The 15,322-nt window shown below is 48.3% G+C and overlaps 1 protein-coding gene across 8 annotated transcripts in view; it reads left to right on the forward strand.

The window, feature by feature from the left end:
* Positions 1-15,006, forward strand: part of Klhl42 (kelch-like family, member 42) — a 30,557-nt gene extending 15,551 nt beyond the window's left edge. For 2 of the 8 annotated variants that reach the window (XM_063286601.1, XM_063286602.1), the window contains exons 3-4: positions 4,359-4,552; positions 9,885-15,006. In XM_063286601.1, coding sequence (XP_063142671.1) covers positions 4,359-4,552; positions 9,885-10,336 — 646 coding nt within the window. In that variant the 3' untranslated portion in view covers positions 10,337-15,006. The other 6 variants (XM_063286600.1, NM_001109257.1, XM_063286605.1 and 3 more) reach the window with 6 other exon arrangements.
* The last annotated feature ends 316 nt before the right edge of the window (positions 15,007-15,322 follow it).

Consider the following 15,322-nt stretch of genomic DNA (forward strand, 5'->3'; position numbering starts at 1 on the left):
TTCAAGTCCAGTATCTCTCTCTCTCTCTCTCTCTCTCTCTCTCTCTCTCTCTCGCTCTCTCTCTCTCTCTCTCTCTCTCTCTCTCTCGGCCCCTTTTCAGGTGTATAACACCGGTTCGTTGTCTGAACACAGATTTGACTTTTGACATGTGAAAGCCTGTTGGACCACCAAATTGCCTTCCCTCCCCACCTTAATTAGGGACGGCTTGCAGAAACTGGTCACTGACTGCAGGCGTCCTTTGTAAAAAAAAAAAAAAAAAAAAATTAATTTCTAAGATTGTCTGTAGGGTCTTCCTCAGCTCCCGACTTGGGTCCTGTTTGTGTGAGAATGCAGCAAGGCCAGAGAGGCCTCACTGACAGCTGTGTGCTGGCAGAGGAGCCTGAATTGGGAACACTTTGAGAGTCTTTATCCTGGGCTGCAGAGCCCACACAGCTAGGCACCAGGGAAGGAGGGAAAACGGCAGGCCTGTTTTAACCGCCACAGCCGGATTCTGACCAACAGTTGAGATTGCTTTTGAGTTTTGCTTTCTGACTTTCCCACAGGTGGTTGGTTGTACGAGCCACAATGAGTGTTTCTGTTTTCCAACTTCTCCCTTCTCCATCCTGGTCCCCAGCAGAGGTCACTTCAGCTGAGGAAGGGGAAGGAAGGACAGAAGGACTGGATGGGCCTAGGGAGGAGCTTTGAGTTTCACAGTAACAGAATTGTCTGTAGCAAGCCACTGTTGCGTTTTTGTTTCTGGAATCCTGTTTCTGGGTCAGGTGTTGTGGTTACTTTGTTATTACTTTGAGAGTACTCCAGCATCTCAGTGAGGTTGGTCTCCTTACTGACCCCATTTCCACAGTGAGTTTAGCTTGTTTTTTACACAAAGGGCCAAGCTCAGCTCTGGTGTCACCCTTCTTGCTGTGGTTTGCAAAGCCGTTAGTCTGCGGACAGGTATTTAGAAAGGTCACATCTTTTAGTTCTTGATTTTTGAGACAGGGTTTTCTCTGTGTAGCTCCGACTGTCCTGGAACTCATTCTGTAGTCCAGGCTGGCCTTGAACTCACATAGATTCGACTGCCTCTGAACCTCGAGTGCTGGGATCAAAAGCGTGTATCACTTTGACCTTTCATGTGTGCTATGGCCCGTATATATGTTCACGCACATGAATAAGTGTAATTTTAGAAAAGAAAATGCTGTTCAAGTCCAGCATATCTCTCTCTCTCTCTCTCTCTCTCTCTCTCTCTCTCTCTCTCTCTCTCTCTCTCTCTCTCGGTCCCTTTTAACCTCCTGAAAAGGTTAAAACCTTGAAACATGAAAGGTGCCCAGTGACAAACCACTTAGTTTTGTGTATGTTTGTGTCAGGGTCTTCTGTATGGCTTTGCCTGGCCTCTCTGAACTCTAAGATCCTCTTGTCTCTGCCCTCCCTTTACCTCCTGCCTCTGCTTTGGGAATTGAACCTGGGGCCTCAGGCTGAGCACATTTTTCTGTAGACATCTGACTTTGCATTTCTTCTCAGGGAAATCCAGTCCTGCCTAGTTGGTGTCTCTCACTTTTTATTTATTGCAAGGGAATCATCTACAGTTACAAAATAAAGGCTTATCTGGTATTGCGGTTACCATTCTTCCTGAACACAGTATGTCAGGGGTCAGTATGAAGGAAGAGATAATTGTGAAGTAATTGGTGGCTTTAGGGGCACACTTGCTGCTCCTGAGCTGACAAGTGTGAGTTGCTTTAAGAAGTTGGAACTGAACTGTCAGGGATTTGTAGATGAGAGCACAAACCGAAGAATTCTGGAGGCTGTGCTGTGCTGAGAAGCCAGTCCTCCTGGAGCTAAGAAAGTGGGGCTCAGGGCTGGAGAGAGGGCTCAGGGGTTGCTGCTGAGCCTGACAACCTGTGTCCACCCCTGGACTGAAGGACAGAAGTGTCCTCTGACTTCTATCATTCACTGCAGCATGTACACCCCTGCAAAAATGCAGATGCACAGACGCACACATATACACAGAGAGAGACGCAATAAATAAATGTAATCAAGTTAAAAGCCAAGGGGGGCTGGAGAGATGGTTTGGCGGTGGTATAGGATGGGTGCTGCTGTTCTAGAGGACCTGAGTCAGTTCCTGGCATTCACTTGGGTGGTTCATAGTCACATGGGCACCTGTGTGCATCCGCATACACCCCTATATGCACATAGTTAAAGAAATCTTAAAAATAATACCACAGCTCCTCTTCTCTCTAGGGTAGCCTGTGTGCTCGACTCTACTGGAGAGGTGGGGAAACTGAGGCACAGATCTACTGAGCTCCAGTCGATGTCCCAGGTCAGCCAGCTGTTTAGAAGAGTTTAGATTTCTCCATACAAGCCCGGAGTTGGAGCCCTCGGGGATGTGCCTCTAAATTTAGCAATGGTTTGTTTTCAGGTGGCTAGCCCATCTGCAAGCAAACCCAACATTAATAAACATTTCTCTTGATGAGAGCTTGTGCTTATTGGGTTTGGAGGGACGAAATTGTTTACTTAGCTGCCTATCCTCAGTCTCAGAAAAAGACCTCTTACCTGCTCGCCTAAGATTCATGCAGGATGAATTGATACTACAGAATTTACTATCTGTGTACCCACCCTTGGCAAGTGAAACCGCCCTGAGTCGGTTAAGAGCTGGTTAGAGCTTGTTTATGAACGTTATTACCTTTGGTTCACCAGATCTGCACACGCAGAGAGCGGCTCATGGTTGGATGCTAAGGACATTTGGCAGTTGGGAGAGTAAGCAGCATCAATCAAGGACCGCCCAGGTGCTGCCACCAGTGCGAAATCTGTCTGCATGGCTGGATGCATTTAATGGCCTTGAGGCTCTGGATGGGGAACGCTGGGTTCACCCTCGGATCTGGAAAACAAAATGGAACAGTTCTTATGCACCCAGGCACTTGTAAAGAACTGTAATTTCTTAGTGTCGTTCTTCCGCCACTGTGCCTGGGACTCCCGCTCCCACCTACACAGCTCCTGCTGTGGCTTCGCCTTCCTTAGCTGCTTCTGCCCCTGTCTTTTCTATGATGTAATTCCTCATGGTGCTATCCTTGTTGGAGTTAGACACAAGGGCCATGCCTGGCACCTTCATTTCACAAGGTAGAAAGGTTTGGGCCGAGAATGTCTTTTGCTTGTGTGTTTAGCTACTGGGGTGAGATTCCCCTGAGTTAGAGATGAGGACCTGAAATGGAAGGGCTGTCCTGCTGGTTGTGAGGAGCTGAGGCTGAGCCAGCCTAGGGGTACATGGCCTTTGTGCTGTAGCAGGGTTGTGAACATGCCTGTGGTGTGTCTCTGCTGAGGAGTGGGGACGCCCTCCAAACAACCAACCGTTTCTTACTTAGCTTGTGTCTGAAGCTGATGACAACACTTTTATCCATAAGTAGTTATCTGTGTCTGTACCTCAGAGAGGAGGCTCCTCTACTCTGCGAGGAGAAAGCAGAGGGGCGAGTCTGTATTCTCTCATTTTAAAGGTATTTAAATGCACATCTGTATGATGGTACGACACAGGTAGGCCAGGGCCTGAGGAAGCCAGAAGAGGCACTCAGATTCCCTGAAGCTGGAGTTATCGGAGGCTGGAAGTTGCCATGTATGTGCTGGGAACTAAACTTGGGTCCTGTACAGAGCAGCCAGAGCTCTTAACCAACCAGCCCTGCCTTCTTTCCTGCACACCCCTGGAAGGCGTTGTGGTCTTTTAGCATCAGTAGGTTGTGAACTGTCCCTGTCCCCCTCCTCCTGGCGCGAGTCCTCAGCCTGTGAGGATGTTTAGTGAGGCTGTGGATCCTTTAGAGTATGGGTCTCATGGTGAGGGGTGATGCAGTCACAAAGGGTGGGATTTGAAGGGCACGTATGGCTACGTCCTAGTTCCTTCAATCTGTGTCACTATGGCGTGACAGCCTCCTGCTCCTGTCACCAAGAACTGCTCTTCAAGCACTTCCTGTCACGATAGGCTAAAATCCTTTGAAGCCGTGAGCCAGACACCCTTCTGTGAATTGTTTCAGTTGATCATGGAGACCACAGTGACATGAGCATGGTGAATGGCTGGGGACTGGTTCCAGGTCCGGACTTAAAGTGTCATGGGCCGCACATCACTCCAGTGTCCTCCTGGTCCTTAATTCATCTCGAACTGCATGTAACGGAACAGAACGCATGAGCCCTTTAGGTAGCTATTGCAGTCTCATATGAGGGGGACCTGTACAGGTCCAAGACAGAGTGTGGAGTCCTGGGTACCAGAGTAACATCAGAGAAGTCATCTCTGCAGTCACCAGGCGGAATGGCCCTGACGGGGACACTTCACGACACCTTCTGCTGGAGAGCCTACCCTCATGTCACTGCCAGAACTGACCTTGCGGTCTGTGTCTTCCTTTCAGATCTAACTTCAAACTTGTGGCTGTCAATTCGAAGCTTTACGCCATCGGCGGGCAGGCCGTTTCTAACGTGGAGTGCTATAACCCCGAACAAGATGCGTGGAATTTTGTGGCTCCCCTGCCGAACCCTCTGGCTGAGTTCTCTGCGTGCGAGTGCAAGGGGAAGATTTATGTCATCGGTGGATATACTACCCGAGGTGAGTGAGTGGCGGTCAACCGCTTTTGCATTAGCTGCAGCAGGCCGGCTGGGGCAGGACTGACCAGAGACGCTATGTATCTGAGTGTGAGTTTACATATCATATGATCTATGCTATGCTTACCTTTCTTAAACATGTGAGCCCCAAGACACGATGGGTTAGGTAGGAAGGACCTTTGATGGCCTTGGACATTGTTCACATCGGAAGAGGGGATTATGAAAGATTGTGAGAGTTCTTTGTGCTAGAAACCCAGCCTTATGGTCAGCACCTGGAACCTGTCCACACTGGAGGTTTGGGTCACAGCTCAGGAAAGAAGGGTAAACTAAGTACCCTTCTCTCCCTGGTGCCACGCCAGAGCTAAGTCCTGCTTTTGCTTTACCAGATAGAGAGACACTGAAGCCCAGATCTGGGGGGCCAGTTCCTATGCCCCATGGGGTGGAAGGGTGTGAGCACAAGGGAACTCTTCAGACCTGTGCAGCATGTTTTATCGTTTGCATGTGCACATCTGCGTGATGGACATTTTAGAGAAGTGTGGGAAAAAAAGATGGTCCCCAAGCTCAGTGCTGCTGTGCATGGCAGAGAGAGCCTAGGCATCAGGGTAGAGAGCATCATGGCTGTGTGAGAGGGATGTTGCTGGATGCAGGGAAGAGCTGTGTCCTTCCTTCTCTTTGCCTTCCTTGAGGAGGCTGCCGCCAAGTGGTCTCTTGCCCAAGGGCGTTCACTTCTGAATTTGGTGCGTCTGGTGTGCAGAGCCCACAGCTGAAGGAGAGGGGTAACTGGGTTCATGGAGTTGCTGGTGTGTTTGGCATGCAGTAGCAAGGGCAAGGGTCCCACTCCTTCATGGCGTGATGGGGCAGGCAGAGTTCTCTAGCCCTGCTGATCACTGCATGAGTGTGACTCTGGGTCTACAAGTGAACATATGCAACTGTGTAAGTGACAGACACCAATACAGTATTCAGAGAGGTGACCCATAATTGGGTGTGATTGTGCACTCCTGTAATCCCAGCACTGGGAAGGTACATGGGGGGGGGGGGGACGACCAATACTTTAAGGCCAGCCTGGGAGGTGGTAGAACATAACTCTAGGAGGAGAGGAAGAGAGAAAGCTCTCAGCAGGGCACTCCAAAGGCTCTAGTCTTCCTCACCTCTTCCCTCTCTGTCTGGTGGCTTCCCCATGTATGTCTTCCTGTCTTCATGTGGCTTCTTCTGTGGATCTCTGTCTAATACTGATGCTTGGAGCTGGGTTTGAGAGCCAGAACCATTTCTGTTTGGCGTATTTGTGAATTATACCACAGATGTGTTTTCAAATGAGGTCTCTCTGGTGAGTGCGGAGGTCGGGGATATGGGCTTGCTTTTGGTGGAGGGGGGTCTACTCTCTGTAGCCAGCCTGCCTATTTATGCATCTGAGAAGAGGCAGCAGCAGAGGGATGAGTGTGATAGAAGCCGTGGGCTGTTTCCCTCCTCAAATGCCGTCATTTCCCATGGCCCCCCCTGGGAATCAAGATAATTTGCCTCTGTTAGCGCCTTGCACCATTCGCACTGGGGCGTAGGGTGCAGAATCAATTGATTTCACAGGTTTAGACAGCCACGCCTGGGCATCTGACATGCCTAAGTCCTATATCCTTGTTTCTGTTTTTCTAGGAAAGTAACAGCTAGGCTGTTTACCTATGGACATTTCTCCTTTCTTTCAGGCAACGCGGTTTGTGTTTTGAGGCCAGGTCTTACCCTGGCGCAGCCAATGGTGTAGAGCTCTGTAGCTCAGTCTTCTTGTCTCAGCCTCCAGGCACTGGGATTCTATGCCTGAGCCACCACCGTGTCTGAGCGAGCGATTCAGAATCCACCGTGGCAGACATGACACACACTCGTGTGCCAGCTTCTCTTCATGCAGGAGCTGTTGACTCCTGCCGGTGGCACTGTTCTTCTGGTAGATTTCCTGGCTTTTCCATGACCTTGGCTGAGTTGGGTTGTAGATTTGACCTGGAAAACCCTTCTTGTGTGTTTTGAGCTTCACGGCGACCACTAGCGTGCCTTCTTCACTTGGGCCACCCAGGATGATGTCCGTCCTGGATTCTCCATGCCAGAGACCATGCTGTGCGGTCAGAGGTGGACTGGATGGGTGTTTGTGTTCTAAGCTGACAGGGCTGGGCACTGCCTGTCCTCTCTAGCCCTCCTCTAGTCTGGCTTTCCCAGCATTTCCTGACAGTTCCTGTAGTCCCCATTTCAAACAGGTCTTCCTAATTGTTTGGGGGGAACAAACAGACAAAAACAAAAAAACAACAACAGAAGAAGAAGAAGAAGAAGAAGAAGAAGAAGAAGAAGAAGAAGAAGAAGAAGAAGAAGAAGAAGAAGAAGAAAACCAGGACTTAAGTTGGATTCTTATCCTGTTGACTTCTTAGAAGAGATTTTTGAAATTCAGTAAATAATGATTCGTGACTTTTTGACACAGGGTCTTTCTATTATGTAGCCCTGTCTGTCTTGGAACTTGCTGTGTAGCCCAACTCCTAAAGACCCACCTGTCTCCACTAGGATGAAGGGTGTACATCACCACACCCGACTGGCCTGTGACTTTTATAATAGATTTTGATTATTTTAGTTCTTTGTCAAACAGTAGAGAGATGGAGGTGCCAGGAGGTTGCCTGTCCCTGTATCGTCACATGGAAGGCCAAGGCGGGAGAATTGCTGCAACGTTGGGGCCATTATGGGCTACAATGGGGAGTAGCAGGTCAACTGAATGAGGCGTCCCAAAATCAAAACAAAAAAAGCCCCACCAACAAAAACAACAGGCAGAAATTCAGTAGGAAACCCTAACAACTCTAAAGGGCAGAGGAATCTGTTTTAACTGTCAAGACCCAAAGGTTGTCTTACCAAGTCTGACTGCCTGAGCCAGTGCTCAGGGAAGAGAGGGACGGAGTTTGCAGCAGAAGACCCATGAAGACCTACAGGATGTTGATAGGAGGAGAGGAGCTTGCTGGAGACCCAACCAGGTGTCCTGGGTAGATAACCAACCCCTCCTTGGCCATCTGCTAGAGTGACCTTATTATCTAATCTGTAAGTAACATGCAGACCTGTGAGAGGACCAGAAAGGCAGTTCCCTTGGGCCGGAAGCTTGTGGGCACAGGGACCAGCGCATACTAAGGACCTGCTCTAGTTCCCTGGCAGCTTGGAGTCAGATTTGGCTCTGGGGCTTGTCTTTCTGTCTGTACTTCCCTTTCTTAGACAAGGTCTTACTGTGTAGCCAAGGCTTCCTTGAGTTTGCAATCCTCTTCCTCAGCCTCTGGACGCTATGATTACAGATGTGTACCACCATGCCAGGCCTGACTGAAGAGCTCTTTGCACGTAGCTTCTGGTGGGGTGGGTATGGGCGGGTCCTCCGCCTGCTGTGGGCGGGTCAGTTACTATGGGTGGGTTCATTGTTGTGGAGGGGCTGTTGCTGTTTTGGGTCCATTGTAGTGGGAGGGTTTGTTACTATGGGTGGATGCGTTGCTGTGGGTAGATCCATTGTTGAGGGAGGGTCCATGGCTGACTGAGGGTCACTCTATTGTGGGTCCATTGCAGTAGGTGAATCTGTTGCTATGGGAGGGTCTGTTGCTATGGGCCGGTCCATTGCTGGCTCCAGACCCTGAGCTGTTTCCTCTGCTTGCTGTTCACAGTTTTTGTTGTTTGTTTAGCAATAACAAACAGAAATGTGATTTTTGGGGGTTGCTAATAACCTTACTTTTTTTCCCTCCTGCCCTGTGGCTAGACCATTTATGCTTTCCTAGAGAAGAAAATGTTTTAAGGGGGCTGGAGAGATGGCTCAGTGGTTAAGAGCACTGACTGCTCTTCCAGAGGTCCTGAGTTCAATTCCCAGCAGCCACATGGTGGTTCACAACCATCTGTAATGGGTTCCGATGCCCTCCTTTGGTGTGACTAAAGGCAGCTACAGTGTACTCATATGACTTTAAAAAGAAAAAGGAAAGAAAATGTTTTAAAAGTCATTTAAAAAGAGAAAAGTGAAGCCCTGTGTGCTGAACCTCCTGGCATCGTTGTCTGTTTTCCTTATTCTGCGATGTTGGGAACCTCACCAGGTCCTCATGCACACTAGCAAGTACTCCACAGACTTAGCCTTCCTTTTACATGTGCTTCCAGGCAGAATCTCACTGAGATGCCTAGGCAGCCTTTGAACTCACTGTTAGCACAGGCAAACCTTGAACTTGAAATCCTCTTACTTCAGCTCTCAAGTAGATGGTAAGAGCCCCACCACCACCCCCAAGACTATACTTTCCCTCAAAGAAAGTAGTTACTAGTTTAAAAAAACAATGACAGAGAAAGCTTTTGCCTGGTCCTGACTGTTTCTGCATGACCCCAAAGCAGGCCAGAGGTGGGGCCTTGTTGTGTCTTGAGTGCTACATTTGGGAGGTAGGTCTGTGAGTGAATCTGCAGGAACTGAGGCTTTCCTGTGTCTCTTGACCCTGAAAACCTGCTTTGCTGGCTGTCGGGTTTTGGCATGGTTTAGGGTTTGCCAAGACACAGGGCAGGGGGCTGGACCTATCCTCTGTGTAGTCAGACATTCTCTGGCTGTCTGAGGGTCTGAGGATGTTGGGCTGATCTTGTGGCTTAGCAGATTGCAGTGCAGGTAGGCTGCTCGGGCAGGCAGGACGGTGGAGAGAGATTTCATATGGGGCATTCTAAGGGTTGTACAGTGCTATCCTCCCCCCACCCCCCAAGCACGCATTCCCAAGCAGGCAACAATGTTTCAGTGCTGTGAATCCTGTTTGTTCAAGTCTAATCAGATAGGACACCAGTCTGGGGGGCTCATCTGGATGTCCAGGTAGATGTACCACCATTTTGCTAAGTAATAAGTTTTACAATGGGGGGTTTTCCATTTTGTGTAAAGCAGCATAGGTCACTGGGGTTCAAACCTCTGACAGCTAGAGCTTCTCATTAAAGCACAGAATCTGCTACAGTGTTGAGAGCTTGCCCCGAGGTAGGCTGCAAATCAGGGCTTGCTGAGGTTAACGCTTCTCTCAGAAGACATGGGGTCTTACTCTGAGGTACAGCATCTAAGCATAGCCATCTGTCTAAAGCAGCATCTACAAGTCGTGTTCAAATCAAAGCTGCCCGTTTCCAGGCTGCCCTCAACTCAAGATCCCCGTTTAGGATTTCCTAGTGCTGGGATTACAGGTGTGAGCCACCATGTCTGGCTTTGTGGGTCTGAGGTTCCCCCAAGAAGGGGGTGCCTGGGAGGAAGGTAGTGGGGGAGCATTCAGCTGACCTCTGCCCCATCTGCTTAGAAAACCCTTTCTCTATCCCCTGCCTTTCCAAGTGAGCTTCAGCCTCTTTGTGTGTTTCAGATCGCAACATGAACATCCTGCAGTACTGCCCCTCCGCTGACCTCTGGACGCTGTTTGAGACCTGCGACGTCCATATCCGCAAGCAGCAGATGGTGTCCGTGGAGGAGACCATCTACATCGTGGGCGGGTGTCTCCACGAACTGGGGTCCAACCGCAGGAGCAGTCAGAGCGAGGACATGCTCACCGTGCAGTCCTACAACACGGAAACTCGGCAGTGGCTCTACCTGAAGGAGAACACGTCCAAATCAGGCCTGAACTTGACGTGCGCACTACACAATGACGGCATCTACATTATGAGCAGGGACGTCACCCTGTCCACCAGCTTGGAGCACCGAGTGTTTCTCAAGTACAACATCTTTGCGGACAGCTGGGAAGCCTTCAGGCGGTTCCCAGCCTTCGGACACAACTTGTTGATTTCCTCTCTCTATCTGCCCAATAAAGCAGAGACCTGACTGATTCAACAGTACTTAAAAGAAAAATCTGGTTCAAGGGGGGAAAAAAACGAAAGGCAAGCCTTTGAAATATGGACTCCTGAAGAGACAAAGTGGGCTAACGTAGGTCAAGTGGGGAGGACGGCTCTGCTGTAAATAAGCTTCCTTGAGCTAGTTACTTGAAAACGTGGGGTAAAGAGACCAACCGTATTCTTTCCAGATTGTTTTTTTGTACCATGGGAACAAATGTCACGAAAAGTATTCAACCAAACCGAAGCAGTCTTGGGCCAACAACTAAAACCCACCCTTAAAAGTAGACTGCCGGGGTCTGCTTTGAACGGGTCGAGGTCAGTAGCTAAGATCACAGTAGCAATGGCTTTCTTCTGTGTTTTTCCCGTTGGGAATGGAACCCAGGGCCTCACGCGAGTCCCGAAAGGATGACTTTAAAGACACTTGCTTCAGGTCACCTGCGATCTCGTCAGTATGGACTTTTCCTTTTGGTGATCAGCGTTTGACAAGCTTTAGGATCCGCCCACCTCTAGTCTCCTGTTCCCTGTCACCCAGGCTCTCTGGGCAGACATTTTATCCTATATTTGCTTTCAGAAACCCCGACGGGCGTGTCCAACCTTTTGACATTTAGAAATTATCATTCTTTAACTTTGTGCACACTTGAGTTACCTTAAAAAAAAACAAGCCTCTTAATGCTCTAAGTAAGTTCCTGACGCTGTGTTGGCTGCTACATAGCTTTCCTTGGGGCCCACAAGCTGCAGTTGCCTTGCCTGCTACAGAGATAGAGCCAGACAGAATCCACACAGGCAGCCCGTCCATCCAAAAACATGGAGAGACACCTCCTCAGCCTTTCCAGTCTTTGTGCAATTGAGAATGCTGTGTAAGGCAGACTTACCTCTTATCTCGTGTGTGGCAGATGAGGGCTCTGTTCTTAGGAGAGTGCTATAAACATTTTATAAGCTGAGTCTTAAGGGAGAGGGAGTACTGCGTAAGGAAAGATGCCTTTGTGAGTTACTTTTATTGAATATATGTGACTTAGTTCTTGTTTCAAGACAAAAAAAAAAAAAACCCACCCCAACTTTTGCACATTTCCACCAAGTTTCCTCCTAGCTTGGTCTTAGCCTTAGATACATAGCTGTGTTTTGCCTTTTTAAGGGAATGGTGACTTTAGCTGATGTGGTGCTAGAAAGCAGGGGAGATGTTCTTTACAGACGTGGGATGGCCTCTGCTGGCATTTCTGAATTGAAGTGAGGTGCTGGCCTCACAGCTCTCCTGCCAACTGCGGTGAGTAGCCTAAGGACCTGTCAATCATGGGCCTGTGTTTCTTAAAAGACTCAAGGGCCCACTTAGCGTGCACAAGAGGCCCCTGGGTTTAATCTCCAGCACTTACAGCAACAGCAACAAGGTCCTCACCTACAGGGATTTTGATTGAAGAGCTGCTATCTTGTAGTGGAGTCAGCTAAAGGAACCACACCAGCTGCAGGCAGCCGCCTTGCATATTTAAGTATGCTCCATAGAAAAATAATTAGAATTACAGGCAGATTTTCTCCCAGTTCCTTGCACAGCTGCTCACCTGGTGGCTGGGTGTGGGGGAGGGAAGCTGACCCCGAGTAGGTCTTCAGTGTCGATGAGGGAGTCACTTCAGGGTTTCTTTATAGCCATGCCTCTAATACAGCCTTAGAGCCTAGTTATAAAACTCTTACTTGCACAACTGTTTAGCAGCTCAGTCTTTATTTGAGGGATGGTGACGGTTCTTAGTGTCTTGTCAGGATCCAATCAACCTGCTTACAATGCTGTTGGAAGCTTATAGGCCATTTCCAGCCACATCTGTTTTCAAACACTAAGTCTGTTTCTCTCTCTCTCTCTCTCTCTCTCTCTCTCTCTCTCTCTCTCTCTCTCATTTTTTCCTCTTAAGACAGGGTATTGCCTTACAATCCAGGACAACTCCAAACTGGAGAATCTCTCACCTCAGCCTCCTAAGTGCTGGGACTGCACGTCTCTTGCTATTGTGCCTGCCTTTATGTATTAGTTTTCAAACTGTTTTTCTGGGTTCTTTAAAAAATACAAAACAAAACAAAAAAACAAAAACTCTGAACTGAAATCTTCACCAATATGGTACAATGGATTTAATTTATATTCACTGTGGAATTGAATTTTGGGGAGTCTGTAATTTCATTACTGCACTTTAAAATCTAACTTACGTTTGTTCCTATGCATCCTCATTGCACGCAGCCCAGTCCTGAGTTTTCAGAGGAGACTGGAAGTTGAGTTAGCAGTGGACAAAGAAGGGCAATTGTCTTGTGAAAAGCCACATCTTAAAAGCACATTATGGTGTCTACCTGTTGACTAGTTCTCTTCCTGATAGCCATCTTTGGACATATTTCCTAACGCCAGCAACTAGATTCTTGGACCAGATGAAGTTGTAACACTGACATCCAGGAAGCTCTCACCCAGACTTGACATGTAGCCAGTGTGCAGGACATGGCTATGAGGGTTTAGATGCACAGACTCCCAACAGAAGTTTGTTGTTCTTGCTGCCAGCTATGCTTGGAGAAGAGTCGTGTCATGGAACTGGATGGGTTTTAGGACATCTGTCCGCCTGTGCCCTTTACCTGTCTGGGCATTCTGGGGGCACTTGGAGTTCAACTGGTGCCAATTGCAGGCTTCAGCCAGGATGATAGCATTGGTTGAAAACCTTCCCTTCCTCGGGCAACTCCTTCTGTGATACTTTGTATTTTCTTCCCATTCTCTGTTGCCTTATCCACCCTCGGATGCTTCTGAGGGGTTCTGACTCCCACTGTGTAACAGGCAGCGTCAGGGAGTATCCTCATGGGAGCTGCCTGCCGACTGTGCACTCCTATTCCGAGAGGCTTCTTCCCTTGGCACCAGACAGGTTCTGAGATGACTGTGTAAGAACCCATAACTTCTGCAGCCTGGGCTAAGATATACTGTCAACCTAGAAGACTGGGGATGCTGGCAAGAAACAGAAAAGGCTTAAGATTAATCGTGAAACCAAAGAGACTTTGACCCCTGTTTTCTGATGTTTCTATAGCCAAGAACCCATCGATTTTAAATGCGTTAGGTTTCCATTCAAGCAGAGTGAAGGAGAGGATACTTTAGCTCTATACTGGAGGACAGAGGAAAATATTTCTTTTTAATAAACAGTTATTTATAGATCATTAGGGCTTCAGTCCTCAGATTTCCAGGTAAAGTTACAAGCCTGTTTGGCCAAAGAGGAAAATAGAAGGAGCCCTGATGTCTTTGTCAAGGTGTTTCATGAGCTTCGCTTAGCACTGCTGATCTAAGGGGCTTCACAGCAAAATGGAACATGCTGAAGGCTGCCTCGTCCTTACACAGGAGTGCAGAGTCTGTGTGTATACTCTCTCTCTCAGGAGGCCTGTCAATCAGGGCTACCCGATATCCCTGCCAGCCCACAGAGTGAAGTGAATACCAGTTCCCACCCTGCTTCAGAGATAGTCTGTGTGAAAGGAGCTGCGATCTCTGGAAGCAGTGCACTACATCAACTTCCTTCCTTGGTGACCAGAAACATTGAGTGTTGGTGTGACACAGAGCTTAGTCTGGGGACACCGACTGAGCCCCTGACCCTGTGACAATGTGTTCTCATTTCAGCCACCTGGGGGTCAGAGATGCCTGCTTTAGTCAGGCACAGTGGGCTCGGTCTGGTGTCCCAATCTGCCCACTGCCTTGTGATTTAGTAATAATCCCAGGAGCTTGTTTGTCCTTAAATCCGAACGTCATAGCCTATGCTTCAGTTTTTTTTTTTTTTTTTTTTACTGTGCGCTTTTATTTTAAAAGTTAACTACTTTTTATAATCCTTGCACTTCGCAGTTTGTGAAAACACAGAAATGATGTTGAATATGTTTTTATTTAGAACTCACTCAGCACTGTAGCCCTGCAGATGGTTCTAAAGAAGGAGGAGGGAGAGCAGGTAAAGATTTGGCACGAGCAAGCTCAGTGCTGATACATTTATGCCTTTGCCTTTAAAACTTTCGGGTGGAAGAACTGAACAATGCTCCCTTGGATACTTTGTTACTGGGCTTGGTTGAGTTTGCCTTGCTGCTGACTGTTGAGTGGTTTCCATCCTGGGTTTAGTACACGTGTTTGCTTTTCACTTTCATCAGTTTGGGAACACAACAGGAAATATATAGTGACTGCTAGCTGCCACTTGACATAGCCATATTCACCCATTCCTACAGGAAGCCCATGAGATGAAAAAGAGGGTCCATTCCGAAGAGCCCAGGGTGCTCAGTGTTTCCGTAGGGCTGCTTGGTGCTTTCCATAGCGTGTCACTGGCAAAGCAAAGGAAAATGTGATTTGTTGTATCACTTCAGGGTGGGATGTTTCTCTGTCCCTCCAGTGTTTTCTTACCTAGTTATTTTTTATGGAAAAGGATAATTCTCGAATTATACTCTGTTATGACTAACACTTTTCTTCGTTTGAAAGATTGTACTGAGTCCATAGTTTGGAGTATGGCATTCACACACACACACACACACACACACACACACACACACACACACACACACACACACACACATCAGCATTGTCGCATATCCATAACAGTGTTTGCGCTTCTGACACCTGTGAACCACGGAGCTGTGTTCATTTTGTCTTTTTGGACGATGGAAGGAAATGTGTTCAAATAAAATAGCTCTCAATCAGCTTTTGATGTATGTGTGATGAACAAAGCTGGGAACCAGGGGTTTAGAGTTCTTGGGGGAGCGGGGTCTGGGAGCTTCTGCTGGGAAGCTGGGAGGGGGTTGAAGTCTAAGGATTTCTGGGTCAGTCTTCAGCCCCTGTGTCCACATCTCTGAGTCTCTGGAATCCTGACCAGAGTCAGCCTGGCTGCTGTGCTGCACCATTGCGTGGTGCCTCTCTCTTCCTGACATTCTTCTCCCTTCTTTCCAGGAAAGTGGAAACACACGGTTTCCTTGCTCTTGTATTGATTTAATTGTGACTCTAGTGACGAGGCTGGGT

This window comes from Rattus norvegicus, chromosome 4 (genome assembly GCF_036323735.1).
Source record: "Rattus norvegicus strain BN/NHsdMcwi chromosome 4, GRCr8, whole genome shotgun sequence".
In the NCBI taxonomy this organism is placed as follows: Eukaryota; Metazoa; Chordata; class Mammalia; order Rodentia; family Muridae; genus Rattus; species Rattus norvegicus.